We start from the raw sequence: 13,561 nt of genomic DNA, 5'->3' as shown, positions 1-13,561 counted from the left end.
ATGTTAATAAAGTGAATCCAGCTAATTTACTGCACAGTAAACCAAGATGCTCTGAAACACATGCAGTATATAAATGCAAACAGTGCCGCTCTTCACTCTCAAACATGCAATGCAACAGTCCATGTACTTCTATAAATTACAACCTTGATTTAATAAGACATATCGCTGTTTCAAGTTTATTTAATTAATTGCGAAGCCCCCATTTAAGTTAGCTTATATCATACTGATGATAAATGGTTTGATTTCATCACATCCACTGCAGCAACATGAGGTGATTAACTTCAGTTTACGAAAGAATTACTAATGAATTTTCTGTTTTCTCAATGTTTTAAAGGAGAGTGAACAGTAGTCACATCAGTCCAGGGATGTACGGATACGGCAGAATGCCCTACATAACACCGCTACAGAAAGATTTCAGCCAAACGTCCCACAAACAGAGACGATCTGCATCAAACATCCCAAAACAGAGTTACAGAACTCATCAGAGAAACCTGCTTCCAAACACTCGCTATCACACGGTCATGCAGAGCCGACCATACAGCCCATTACCAAACACCTCCTGCCTCGGAGCCCCGAATCAGTACAAGATCTGCAACACCATGGTAAAACACCTCTGTTTATATGCATTATACATCTGTTTATAACAGCTAATATTGCTAATGATAATCCTCTTTAGACATTCTACTAACTATACTGTAAGTAACTTTGCAACTACATGTCAATATACACTAATACTCTAATTTGACTCATTAAATATCCACACACTTATTACAGCAGCACAAACTTCCATGCGCTGTTTAGTTTCAACATCTGAAGGAAACGGATGTTGTTTGAAAACAGGATTTACTGCTAAAACTAAAAGCAGTGTGTGTTTATGAACTGGCAGGCCTGTCCATCACCCAGCAGACCAATCAGAGAGCTGCAGTGCTCTACGTTCGACACGCAGCCCTTCATGGGGCGACTCTATCAGTGGGAACCTTTTAATGACGGTGAGTGAAATCTTGCCAACCCCAGAACTGCTCATTTTTCCTCATAAGTGTTAGGAGAAATCTGTTCTGTTAGCCTGAGGAGAAACATCCTGAATGACACACACATATTTGTGTTGTTAATTAGCTCTAATGATCATGTTGTAATTGAAGTTACAGTCATACTTCAGTGAGTTAATTTGTGCTGCAGTGGAGTTTCCCGGCATGTTGGATCCTGTGCAACGGTGAATGTTCTCTTCTGAACAGATCTGGTTTATGAACTGTGAAACTGTGATTCATATTCACTTATGTTTATGGTTTGTGTGGAATATTCTTCTACCCGCAGGCAGTAGCTGAGCTAACAGTGGAGTCATGCCAACGTTGTGTCTTGATGACAAACTAGTTTCTTTTCAACACAGAATCAAATGAATGTTTTGGACTTATTCTGGTGTATTTCCCCTTCATCACGTGTGGTTGCTGTCCTCTTGTGGCTGCTTTGAATCCGTACGGGCGTCTGATTCTGTTCTCATCAGTAGAGCATCAGTAGTGCTTACAGTGATTAACCCTTTTTATTTTACAATTATTTTTAAAGAGATTTTAAAAAACGCTTAATTGTTTTCCCCATTTTGACCAGGTTATGTATAGAGTACTATTAGTGTCAAATATACTTTTTGTAAAGCTAACTATTAATTTAAATGGTTAATTAATAGTTATATTGGTCTCAAAAATTATAAAATGTATTAAGCCTTTCCCCTATCAGACTTTTGGGACTGAATTTTGTTGATGAACATGAATATCTATGTCTATTGACAAACATTATCACTTTTTTCATCTGAAAGTGAAAGTTTATGAAAGTAAAATTACTTTATTTTGTTTGGAAACTTTCCTAATAATAAGTATTATTTATGTAGTTTCGATGGTGTTTTGTTTCATAATGTAGGTTTAATAGATTCAGTGCTTTTATGAGTTATAAATTCACATGAATATAATTAAATTCCATTTGTTCCTATGGGGTTAATACTGGTAATTCTCAGTTTATTTGTAGCCTAATCATAAATTTATGCCTAGACATAAAATTTCTAATTTTGTGGGTCGTTTATGAATAATTTGAAATTTTAGAGAGTTTCTTAATTTTTAATGAATAAACAATGCAGTAATTACCATGGTAACATTAAATGTATTTATTTATTTTTTTCACGTTCACTGATTAATTTTGTGTTTGATCAGTTTCCAGTAATCAGCGCTGTGAGCTCAATTGTCGGGCAATCGGCTTTCGTTTCTACGTTCGTCAGGCGGACAGAGTCATCGACGGTACTCCGTGTGGACAGAACCAGACGTCTGTGTGTGTGGCCGGACAGTGTCAGGTAGGCATCAGCTATTCACTGCACTATTTTGCATCCAGACGTGTGCATATTGCAGACATTTTTTGCATAGATTTGAGCTGCAGTGCTGGGGTTGTGCAGATCGATGCAGATGAAAACATCCCCCAGATGTTTTGCTCTCGTTGTTTCATGTCATTTAGCAGAATGTTTCGTGTACAGAGACCTGAGCGTTTGTCTGACAGCTCAAGGGTTTGAATCTTGTGTCTCTGTGATCTGAGTTTCATTTACAGCCTCAGAGTATCAGCATCATACTGTAATATCATTACTTGATACATTATTCTAGTGCTGGGCAACGATTAATTGCATCAAAAATAAAAAAAATATATTTGTGTGTTCTTTGTATATTTATGATGTATATAAATACACACACATACAGTATATATTTAGAAAATATTTACACATTTATATTCATATAATTTATATTATATATAAATATATTTAATATATAAACAAAACAGATTTTCTTAAATATATACATGCATGTGTGTATTTATATATACATAATAAAATATACACAGTACACAGATATTTTATGCACACAAAAACTTTTATTTTGGATGCGATTAATCGTTGCCCAGCTCTATACTATTCAGATTGTGAAGTAAATTTCAAGTATGATAGTATTTGTTTTATTGAAAACATGGTAATGCTTTACAATAAGTTTTTATTTGTTAAGATGTGAGTTAACACGAACTAGCAATAAACTAAATTTCAAAAGTATTTATTGATTTTAGTCAAAGTTAATTTCAACATTTACAATACATTTTTAATGTTGTGTTTGTTCATTTGTAATAATATTTCTTCATTTATATTAAACTACTTTATTAATGTAAAAAATGATTAATAAATAACCTTCATGTTCATGTTAACTAATGCATTTACTAATTAACTAGTTAAATGTGACCTTATTGTAAAGTGTTACCAAAAACAGGATAATTTTCATTATTGCTTTACAGTAATAAGAATTTAGGTGTAAAATTGGCTGATTTGTCATAAAAAAAGTGTGTCATATTATGCAAAAGGTCTTAAGAATACGCTTCTTATTGTTAAGGTATGATATAGCATTATTATAGTTGACTAAAACTAAAATCATTATAAATATTTTCATTACATGAAATAAAATAAATCTTAACTGAAGTAAAATATATGTTTTTTTAAATTAAACATTTCTCATTTTCATTTAGTTTAACTTGATGTACTAAAATAACTGAAAAGGAAATAAAAACTACATAGACAAATTAATAAAACTGACAAAAACAAAATATAAAAATAAAGTCTAATTCATAATTTGATCTAAAATGATAATATCTCCATGATTTCTTCATGAGAACAGAATTTTAGTGATGTGTTGTCGATCATCTCTGTCATCCGTATTGAAGCTCTTCTCTTATAGATATATTGTTCTGTCATTTCTTCTGATCTTCTGTTATCTGTAATTCTATATTCTATAATTCTAAGCATTAATTACCCAGAGTTCAGAGCGGGAGCTGCATGTTGCCGGCTGTCTGAGCCGGGGGATCTTTTGTGTTTGTGAGTGAATTAGCCACGCTTTCAGCGCTCCGGAATCTGCTCGTCGTCCAGCTGTGCTTTTTTCAAACATGTCACTTCAACAAATCCTGCAGAAATAAGATGTAACACAGACGCCGCAATAACAAGCTGCACATGCCGCTGCACAAACGCCACTGTCTGCAAAGGTTAAATAATGTGGCAACGGCTCGATTCCGCCACTGTAGGTTGTTTTATGGCGTTTCTCTCAGATGCTTTGAATTCTTCTGAAAGCTGACGGAGATCAGTCGACAAATCCAGAGCTTTAAGATGATCTCTTCCTCGGGTAATGAGGAGAATCTGTGATGGGATGAAGATTACACACACCAAATCCACCGCATTAGTCTTGACATTTAGATATGTTGGCAGGAAGGCTGTTTGGGTCGGATTTAGGGTGACTTTTCCAAAACATGATTCAGTGAGCATTTGAAACTCACCAGATTTGATCATCAGTTTCTGTGAAAATATAAAAGAAACTTGATCACTGTATGAGAATGTACTTGTACTTGTCAGGGAGGTTCTAGTCCACCACATAATAAAAAATAACATCTCACAATTCTGACTTTACATCTGGCAATTCTGACTTTACATCTGGCAATTCTGACTTTACATCTCGGAATTCTGTTTTACATCTGGCAATTCTGACTTTACATCTCGGAATTCTGACTTTACATCTCGCAATTCTGTTTTACATCTGGCAATTCTGACTTTACATCTCGGAATTCTGACTTTACATCTCGGAATTCTGACTTTACATCTGGCAATTCTGACTTTACATCTGGCAATTCTGACTTTACATCTGGCAATTCTGACTTTACATCTCGGAATTCTGTTTTACATCTGGCAATTCTGACTTTACATCTCGGAATTCTGACTTTACATCTCGCAATTCTGTTTTACATCTGGCAATTCTGACTTTACATCTCGGAATTCTGACTTTACATCTGGCAATTCTGACTTTACATCTGGCAATTCTGTTTTACATCTGGCAATTCTGACTTTACATCTCGGAATTCTGACTTTACATCTGGCAATTCTGACTTTACATCTGGCAATTCTGACTTTACATCTGGCAATTCTGTTTTACATCTGGCAATTGTGACTTTACATCTCGGAATTATGACTTTACATCTCACGATTATGACTTTACATTTCTTTATTATGACTTTACATCTCGCAATTATGACTTTACATCTCACGATTATGACTTTACATCTTGGAATTCTGACTTTACATCTTGGAATTCTCACTTTACATCTCGTAATTCTGACTTTACATCTTGGAATTCTCACTTTACATCTTGGAATTCTCACTTTACATCTCGTAATTCTGACTTTACTTCTTGTGATTCTGACTTTATATCTCCCAATTCTGTCTTTACATTTCTTAATTATGACTTTACATCTCGCAATTTTGACTTTATATATTGCAACTTATACTAAAAAGTCACAATTACCTTTTATACTTTTTTATCCTGTGGCGGAAATAAGTTTCCTTAGATAAGAGATTTCTTATACGTTAGGTTTAATTTGTTAACATTAGTAAACTACTTTATTTAACATGAACTAACAATGAACAATATTTCTAAAGCATTTATTATTCTCAATGTTCCTTTCATCATTTACACTATTAAAATAAAAAGTTGTGTCTGTTAATATTACTAATAATGACCAGTTGTATGTGTATTAACTAATGTTAACAAAGATTAATAAGTATGGTAACAGATGTATCGCTCATTGTTTATTAATACATCAGTGCAACTAATGGCAGCTTATTGTAAAGTGTTAACATTTCATTATATACCAAAGTAATTTATTTAATTATTTTTTTTAATAAGTTTGCACAATTTTTAGCTGGTAAAAGTTCATATAGAAATGAACAAATGTGTGTTTAGGATGCATTTACTCTCCTGAAATGGTTTGGCAAATGCTGAAGAAGTGTAACTGCAGCTGTAGACGAGGCTGAGAGAGAATTTCACCGTTTCACACACTGAAGGAAAGAAAGAGCCTTTATGAAGGGAATCCCACTGAGCACTGAGCTGCGGCTGAACGCCAGAGTGTGTGTGTGTGTGTGTGTGTGTGTGTGTGTTTGTGTCTTTACAGCTGGAGTTCCCAAACTTTTTTTTGCCATTGGAACCTCTGTGACCTAAATTATTTGCTTGAAATGCCCAGTGATAGCAGAATTTTTTTTAAATAGTTTTTTTTTTTAATTATTATTTAAATAAGCTTAGATGTAAGCTTATTTTCTTCATGGGATAAAAATTGCACATTTTTATCTCACAATTCTGCCTTTTTTTTTTTTTTTTGCAAATCTCAAGTTTACATTTTACATGTTCTTTTTTTCTGAATTCTGAGTTTAAATTGTGCAAATCTTTTTTTTTCTGCTAAAAAATGTAATTGTGACTTTTTGTTTCAAAATCGTTACTGTTTTTGCAATTACAGGTTTATATCTCACTATTCAGACTTTTCTTATCAGAATTGCGAGTTCATATATTGCTGATGTATTCTAATTGAACTGCTACTGTAAATGAAGACTTTCTGAAATTATTGATTAATAATGTCTGAAAAGACATTATTACTGCAGTACATTTCTGCAAAGCTGCTTTGAAATGGTGCACATTGTGAAAAGCTCTATATAAAGAATATTAGATTGATGTCATCACTCCTGTAGCTCATATCAGTAACAACACCAGTCACAAATCTGAGGTTCAGGGAATGCATGAACTTATATAATATATGCCTTTAATGCAATGTAAGTCTCTTTGGATAAATGCATCTGCCAGATGCATTAATGTAAATGTGGTGAGTTACGGCTCTGAATGCTGTTTTTGTCTGTGCAACAGCATCAGTGAAATACTGCAGGGAATCCGACCAGAAAACACAGGGAGAGCAGAGAAACAGCAGCACTTTCCAACAATAGCTCAAATTGGGCTCCCGCTAATATATTTATAAAAGCAATAAAGGTGCAAACCTCATGTGCTTCACAGAAAGACATGAAAAGTAGCTTGGAAACATCTTTTAAAATAATACCATGTTAATACCATGTTTTTGGAGTATGCATGTAGGCAAGGCGAATTTATTAATAGCACATTTCATGCACCATAGAAGCAAGAAAAATTTCCTTTTGGACACATCAAATATATTGAAACTTAAATCAGCAAACAGTATCATATTTGTAATGTAATCAGTGGATTTATATTAATTTTATGGATGTATTAACACAAAACTAGCTCTGTTATCTAAGTAGTATTTTAGTTGCATTAAATAAACTTGTTCAGAAGCCTTTACCGTCATGTTTTCTGTGAGTATCATCATCGTTGGTGAGGTTTCCTCAGTGTGTTTTAATTGCATTGTTGGTAAATCCAGGGTGTTGCTATGGGGTTACTATGGTGTTCTGGTTAGTTGCTAGAGTGTTGCTATGGGTTACTAGGGTGTTCTGGTTAGTTGCTAGGGTTTTGTTATGGGGTTACTAGGGTGTTCTGGATAGTTGCCAGGGTGTTGCTATGGGGTTACTATGGTGTTCTGGATAGTTGCTAGGGTGTTGCTATGGGGTCACTAGGGTGTTCTGGATAGTTGCCAGGGTGTTGCTATGGGGTTACTATGGTGCTCTGGTTAGTTGCTAGGGTGTTGCTATGGGGTTACTATGGTGTTCTGTTAGTTGCTAGGGTGTTGTTATGGGGTTACTAGGGTGTTCTGGATAGTTGCCAGGGTGTTGCTATGGGGTTACTATGGTGTTCTGGATAGTTGCCAGGGTGTTGCTATGGGGTTACTATGGTGTTCTGGATAGTTGCCAGGGTGTTTGCTATGGAATTACTAGGGTGTTCTGGATAGTTGCTAGGGTGTTGCTATGGGGTTACTATGGTGTTCTGGATAGTTGCCAGGGTGTTGTTATGGGGTTACTATGGTGTTCGGGATATTTGCCAGGGTGTTGCTATGGGGTCACTATGGTGTTCTGGTTAGTTGCTAGGGTGTTGCTATGGGGTTACTAGGGTGTTCTGTTTAGTTGCTAGGGTGTTGTTATGGGGTTACTATGGTGTTCGGGATATTTGCCAGGGTGTTGCTATGGGGTTACTAGGGTGTCCTGGGTAGTTGCTAGGGTGTTGCTATGGGGTTACTAGGGTGTTCTGGATAGTTGTTAGGGTGATTGATTGCTACTTCTCTCTTTCCTCTCATGTGTGTGGTTCTGTATGTTTAGTTCTGCCCTCATTAACAGTGGGTTGATTTTGCGGTTTACAGAAGCGTCTGTTAAACTCATCTTGACTGGCCTTCACCTCCACGTTCGCATGCGTCTGGCCCTGTGCTGGGATCAGTTTGCCATGCATATAACAGATACAGTGACATGTATATGTGTTAACAGAGAGCATTTGATGAGAGCATAATGTGTGTCCAAGGGTTTCATTTGCTGAAAGTCTGAAAGCTGATTTGTAATTATGAGCTTTACAATGGTACTGTACATTTTTGGTCATGTACTGTTACTGTTCTTGGAGTATGCATGTTGGCAAGGCAAATGTATTTATGTAGAGCATTTCAATCAGAATAGTGGCAAATAAATTTATTTTATACATTTATTTTAATAATATACTTAAAAATACAGTATAAATATATAAAAATAGTCATAAAAAGGTGCATAAGAAGTTTAAAATATTATAAAATGAAAGAAAAAATACAGTTGTATTACTTTTTTTGTACTATAGTGCACATAAAATACACATTTCATAAACAATGATAGCAAAGTAAAATGTGTTTTAGTTAAATTTAAATTTAATTTAAATTTAATTAAAAAATTATACATTTAAACTTTATAAAAAGTTACCACAGTGATAGCATGTTATTTTGTACACAGTACCATATTATGTTTTTGTACATGGTAAATGTTTTTTGCAAATGTTTTACTTTGGAGCATCATATTAATACTGTGGTTTATGATTATGAAAGTGGTTTCATCTGTTGTGTTTTCTCTCAGTCATCCTGAAACGTCCCAGAGCCCCAGCCACAGCCTCTCTCTCTCTCTCTCTCTCTCTCTCTCCATTTCCACTGTTCCTCCTCCAGCAGCTCAGCTTTCACGTCTGCGTTCAGTGTGTGTGTGTGTGTGTGAGATCTGTGCTCCGGGAGGACGACGCAGTCGCACAGAGAGCGTGTGTGTGTCATGATGCTGTCTGCCGTGGCTCTGCTTCTCGTCTGTCTGCAGATGCGTGTTCTGGGCAAGCCGTGGACGCAGGTCTGTGTGTTTTGTGTTTGACTTGATGACACACTGCAGAGTCTGAGGGAAGTCACTTCTTCCATTTACATTTAGACAAGCATGGAAGCATTTGAAGATCTTGAATGACCTAAATACATTGTTTGAGCTGGACTATTATCAGTCTTATTCTGCATACTGTGTCTTTAGAGATTGATATGATATGCAAAATATGAATTAGATGGTTTTTAGGGATGTTTGTTAGATGCAGATGTTGTAGATGTTTAATATTGCTTAACTTACCACATAAATATTAAAGCAATGTGCAAAACAGATGTTTGAACGACTTCACATCCAGTCAGAATTTACAGTTTTATCATACGAGTTTGACTGTTTGGAGTCTTTAGTTAGTTTAGAATTTATGAATCGGTTTTTACTCTGATTCATTCATTTGATGTGAGTCGTCTGAGTTCATCAAGATCTGTATATAAAACTAGAAAATAAATTGAGATTAATCAACTTTCATTTGTAAAGCGTTGAATAATTCACTGAATTGTGCAGAAATAGGCATCATCACGATTATTTCAAACTTAAAACATTTTTCATCGAATTTGCAACAAAAATACATTTATAATGAAGTAAAAACATTAATTTTTGTGGTAGAAGTCATTGTTTTTAAGTCACACTGATTCATTCATTTGATACGAATCATCTGACCTTTGGATTCAAGTCCATCAAGATCCAAATCAAAAATCATTTTTTATTTTAAATATGTATTATCACTATTTCTTTCATGTTTTTTGAGACATTTGATGTCAGACTGATTCATTTATCTGATCTGATCTTTTGATTTGAGTCCATCGAGATCCATCAATAAAAATAGAAAATAATTTGAGATTAACTTTATATAAAGTAGAATTATAAAGAAAAGTAGGCACCATCACATGATTATTTAAAATATAAATATAACATATAAACAATGAATTTGCAATAAAAAAAATTGTGGTAGAAGTCATGACAGCTCTTCTTTGCATGACAGTTTTAATGCATCCTCCTGATTTTTGCTAAATATGCTGATTTAACAAGCATCCTTAAGCGGGATTGTGACGTTTATGGTGTGTTTGGGTGTGATTAGTGTTGATTAGTCTGCACAGATGCTTTCTAAGGCCTTGTTTGCTTCCTCCAGCACTTCCCCTTCTGTCATGAAGATGTCAAACGCTGCAGATACGACGCCGCAGAGGCCCTTTAAATGTCATCGCTGGGCTTTTAATAACAGGATCTGAGAGATGAAAGAATGAGAGCCGTTACAGTCGTTTAATGCCAGCTGTGAGAAACCCAGTCGCTGTCTATTTTAGCCATCTTTACAGGAGGACGCTGTGTGTTTACGGTGTAACCTTGACCCTTAAGGCTCTGGGTGTCACTCGTTTGCGTTTCCCTCTCGCTGATGTCGGCGCCCAGATGAACCGTAAATCACACTTTACACCATCAGATGAGTTTGTCTTGCATGAGTTTTTATTGAAAACTTGCACTTTTATGACTATTACATGTGATCTTTGGGATTTTTGACTTGTTTTCTGGTCCGTTTGCCCGACGAAAATCATTTGTCTGATTACAGATCATATATACTTACAGTGCTGGGTAGTAACTGATTACATATAATCTGGAATATGTCATCAGATTCCACAAATGCATAACACTTTATTTTAAGGTGTTCTTGTTACACGTTACATGTACTTACTATTATAATAACAATATATTATGCATAGTTGCATTCAAGTGACCCTAAACCAAACCTAACCATATAGTAAGTACATGTAGTTAATTAATATTACTCAGTACTTAAATGTATAATTACACTGTAACAAGCACACCTTAAAATAAAGTGTAACCCAAAAATGTAGTATGTGCTTCCTGTGTTTCCATGCCCATACTTGGTCTTCCCGTCCCGGTCCTTGTTTCTTCATCAGTTAATTAGTCCCCAGCCCTGTGTTGTTAATCATCTAGTTTAGTCTGCCCTTTTTAAGCCCTGCGTTTCCCTGTGTCTGTGTCCGGTCTGATCGTCTTCATCTGTGTCTCCAGTGATCCCTGAGTGTGGTAAATAACAATCTGAGTTTATTTGAAAGAAGTTCCTCGCCTCCTCGTTCCCTTCTCCATAGTGTGTTGTGACACATATATTATGTAAACAAAAACTTTTATTTTGGATGCGATTAATCGCGATTAATCGTTTGACAGCACTAATATTTATATTAATATAATTCATATTATATAGAAATATATTTAATATATGAACATAATATATTTTCTTAAATATATACATGCATGTGTGTGTATTTATATATAAATAATAAATATACACAGTACACATATATAATGTGAAAAAAAACTTTAATTTTGGATGCGATTAATCGCGATTAATCATTTGACAGCACTAATATATCCATATATAACCATCATTTCTTTCAGTATCTACTTTCAAAACTCTGACATATATGTGTATATGTGTGTGTATATATTATATATATATATATATATATGTATATGTGTATATATGTATGTGTCAGTGTTTTGAAAGTAGATACTGAAAGAAGTGATGGTTGTTTGTACTAGCGGTTCAACGACTTTTGATTTTTTAAAGTCAACTTTTATGTGATGAATGTCGATTCGAAGTCGACTAGTCGCTGATGACGTCATTAATGAACAAATTAGTCTGAAGCTGTGACGAACAACCTTGTGCACAGCTATGGCATATGACACAGCACTGCCCACATGGCTATTGCTCCTATAACAGCTTATTTTTGTCAGTTCTTTAGTCTTTAGGCCGTTATATTTCTCACAGATTTCTGCTCGCTCTAAATCAGATACAGATAAGTAGCACAGAGTAAAGACTACGTTCATATGAATGAATGCATCAGTGAGAGCGATTGCGTGTGTGAATGAATTCTACCTGGCAGCGTCTCTCTACTAGTAGTGAAGCTGTGGGATTTAGTTATTAAGAAATAAATGCTTGAACTTTTCAGTTTCTAAGCTATTTTATTGAGAAATCACAGAACAGTGTTGACAATACATTTCCGCACTGAATGATTCTATGCGCTCGATCTGCACGTGATGTATTATACGCGCTACTGTCTGTAGCCTATGTGTGTGCGTTACAGTGCAGCAGCGCATTAGATTAGACCGGCGATTAACTTACCTGTACAATAAACTGTTTAAAATGTGCATTCTCCCGTTTAATTTCGAGCATCCAGTAATATAATGGCACATGTCTTGTGGAGTGCTTTCAGAGTATGAATTAATTTGCAATTTTAACTGTTTGGAAACGGAGCGTAAATGTGGATTTCTTATCCTGTTGCGCCCTCTATAGGACCAGCGACTAGTCGACGTAAAGCTAAACGCGTCATGGCAGAGCACTGAAGTCGACTAATCGATTAGACAGTGCAACCCCTAGTTTGTGCATATCCCACTACTTTGATGCTGGGAGTTGTGGGTGGTTGCTAGGGTGTTTTGTGTGGTTGCTAGGGTGTTTTCATCCTGTCTGGCATGAAAAGGCCTGCACCTTTGTGTCTCAGTGATATTCTGGTCTGTAGATGCTGTTTGGGTTCCTCACTGAATGTTAGTTTTCATCTGTTTTCTGGTCCAGCAGGTGAAAATGGTGCATCTGAAGAGTTAGTAAAGTTAATCACACTCATGATGTGAGGAATCATTCATGTCTGGAGCACAAGCGCTGCTCTTACACACTCATCTTTAACACTGATAGACTTTGAGCTCTAGTTCTAGTGCTGGTTGAGTTTTCTTTGTGTGTGGCACAGACCGGTAGTCAGCCGTTGACAGTCTGAAGGTAATTAAAGCGGCTCCAGTGCTGGAGTTTACCGCGCTAAACGGTGGCCGTTATGAGCCTGCGGTTGTGCTCTTAAAGTCCCAGAGTGCATCTGTGTGTTTGGAGGACACATGCTTCTGTCCCGTCCTCCACATGGGGTCCACATGAGCTCAGCCGCAGGAGTTTCTCTCTCTACAAGAATGTGACACACATACACCGCCGGTTTAGACTGTTCAGAGCGCTGTTGGGAAATATATTCTCTCATCATAGTTTAAATTTTCTCTAATTTTTCTGCAGTTTCCACAGACAGTTATTTTGACTCATGCATCAGTTGTTATGTAAATGTTTTGATAAAAATATGAGTGTTATATGAGCTGTATAGTGTCTAAATCCTTCGTTTGAGTTGAGAATTGTTTTCTGAAATTAACTGTGTTTACTGGCTTCACATGATCATGACGGGCTGAAATGTTGCATGTAATGTTATACAGAACAGGTTATTAATCATCATTTTTATGTCTACAGTTATACTTTCTAAACCGTGTGTATTGTAATATTTTGAAGCAGACACTTCAACAGTAAGTGCATTACTGTGAGTATAATTTGTGCTTGTTTTTATAAGTTGGACTGATGTTTTAGTGGTGATCCACAGTCTCTCAGATGCTGTATATGGAGGTTAATTT

The 13,561-nt window shown here is 35.7% G+C and overlaps 1 protein-coding gene across 1 annotated transcript in view; it reads left to right on the top strand.

The window, feature by feature from the left end:
- Nucleotides 1-13,561, top strand: part of LOC306843289 (thrombospondin type-1 domain-containing protein 4-like) — a 44,216-nt gene that overhangs the window by 2,813 nt on the left and 27,842 nt on the right. Inside the window, exons 5-7 of the mRNA XM_079374676.1 lie at nt 335-602; nt 887-989; nt 2,193-2,329. Coding sequence (XP_079230802.1) covers nt 335-602; nt 887-989; nt 2,193-2,329 — 508 coding nt within the window. The remainder of the gene's footprint in view (nt 1-334; nt 603-886; nt 990-2,192; nt 2,330-13,561) is intronic.

Source organism: Barbus barbus (genome assembly GCF_936440315.1).
Source record: "Barbus barbus genome assembly, chromosome: 23".
Classification (NCBI taxonomy): Eukaryota; Metazoa; Chordata; class Actinopteri; order Cypriniformes; family Cyprinidae; genus Barbus; species Barbus barbus.
The sequence above is the reverse complement of the archived record's forward strand: the minus strand, read 5'-3'. Positions and strand labels throughout refer to the sequence as shown.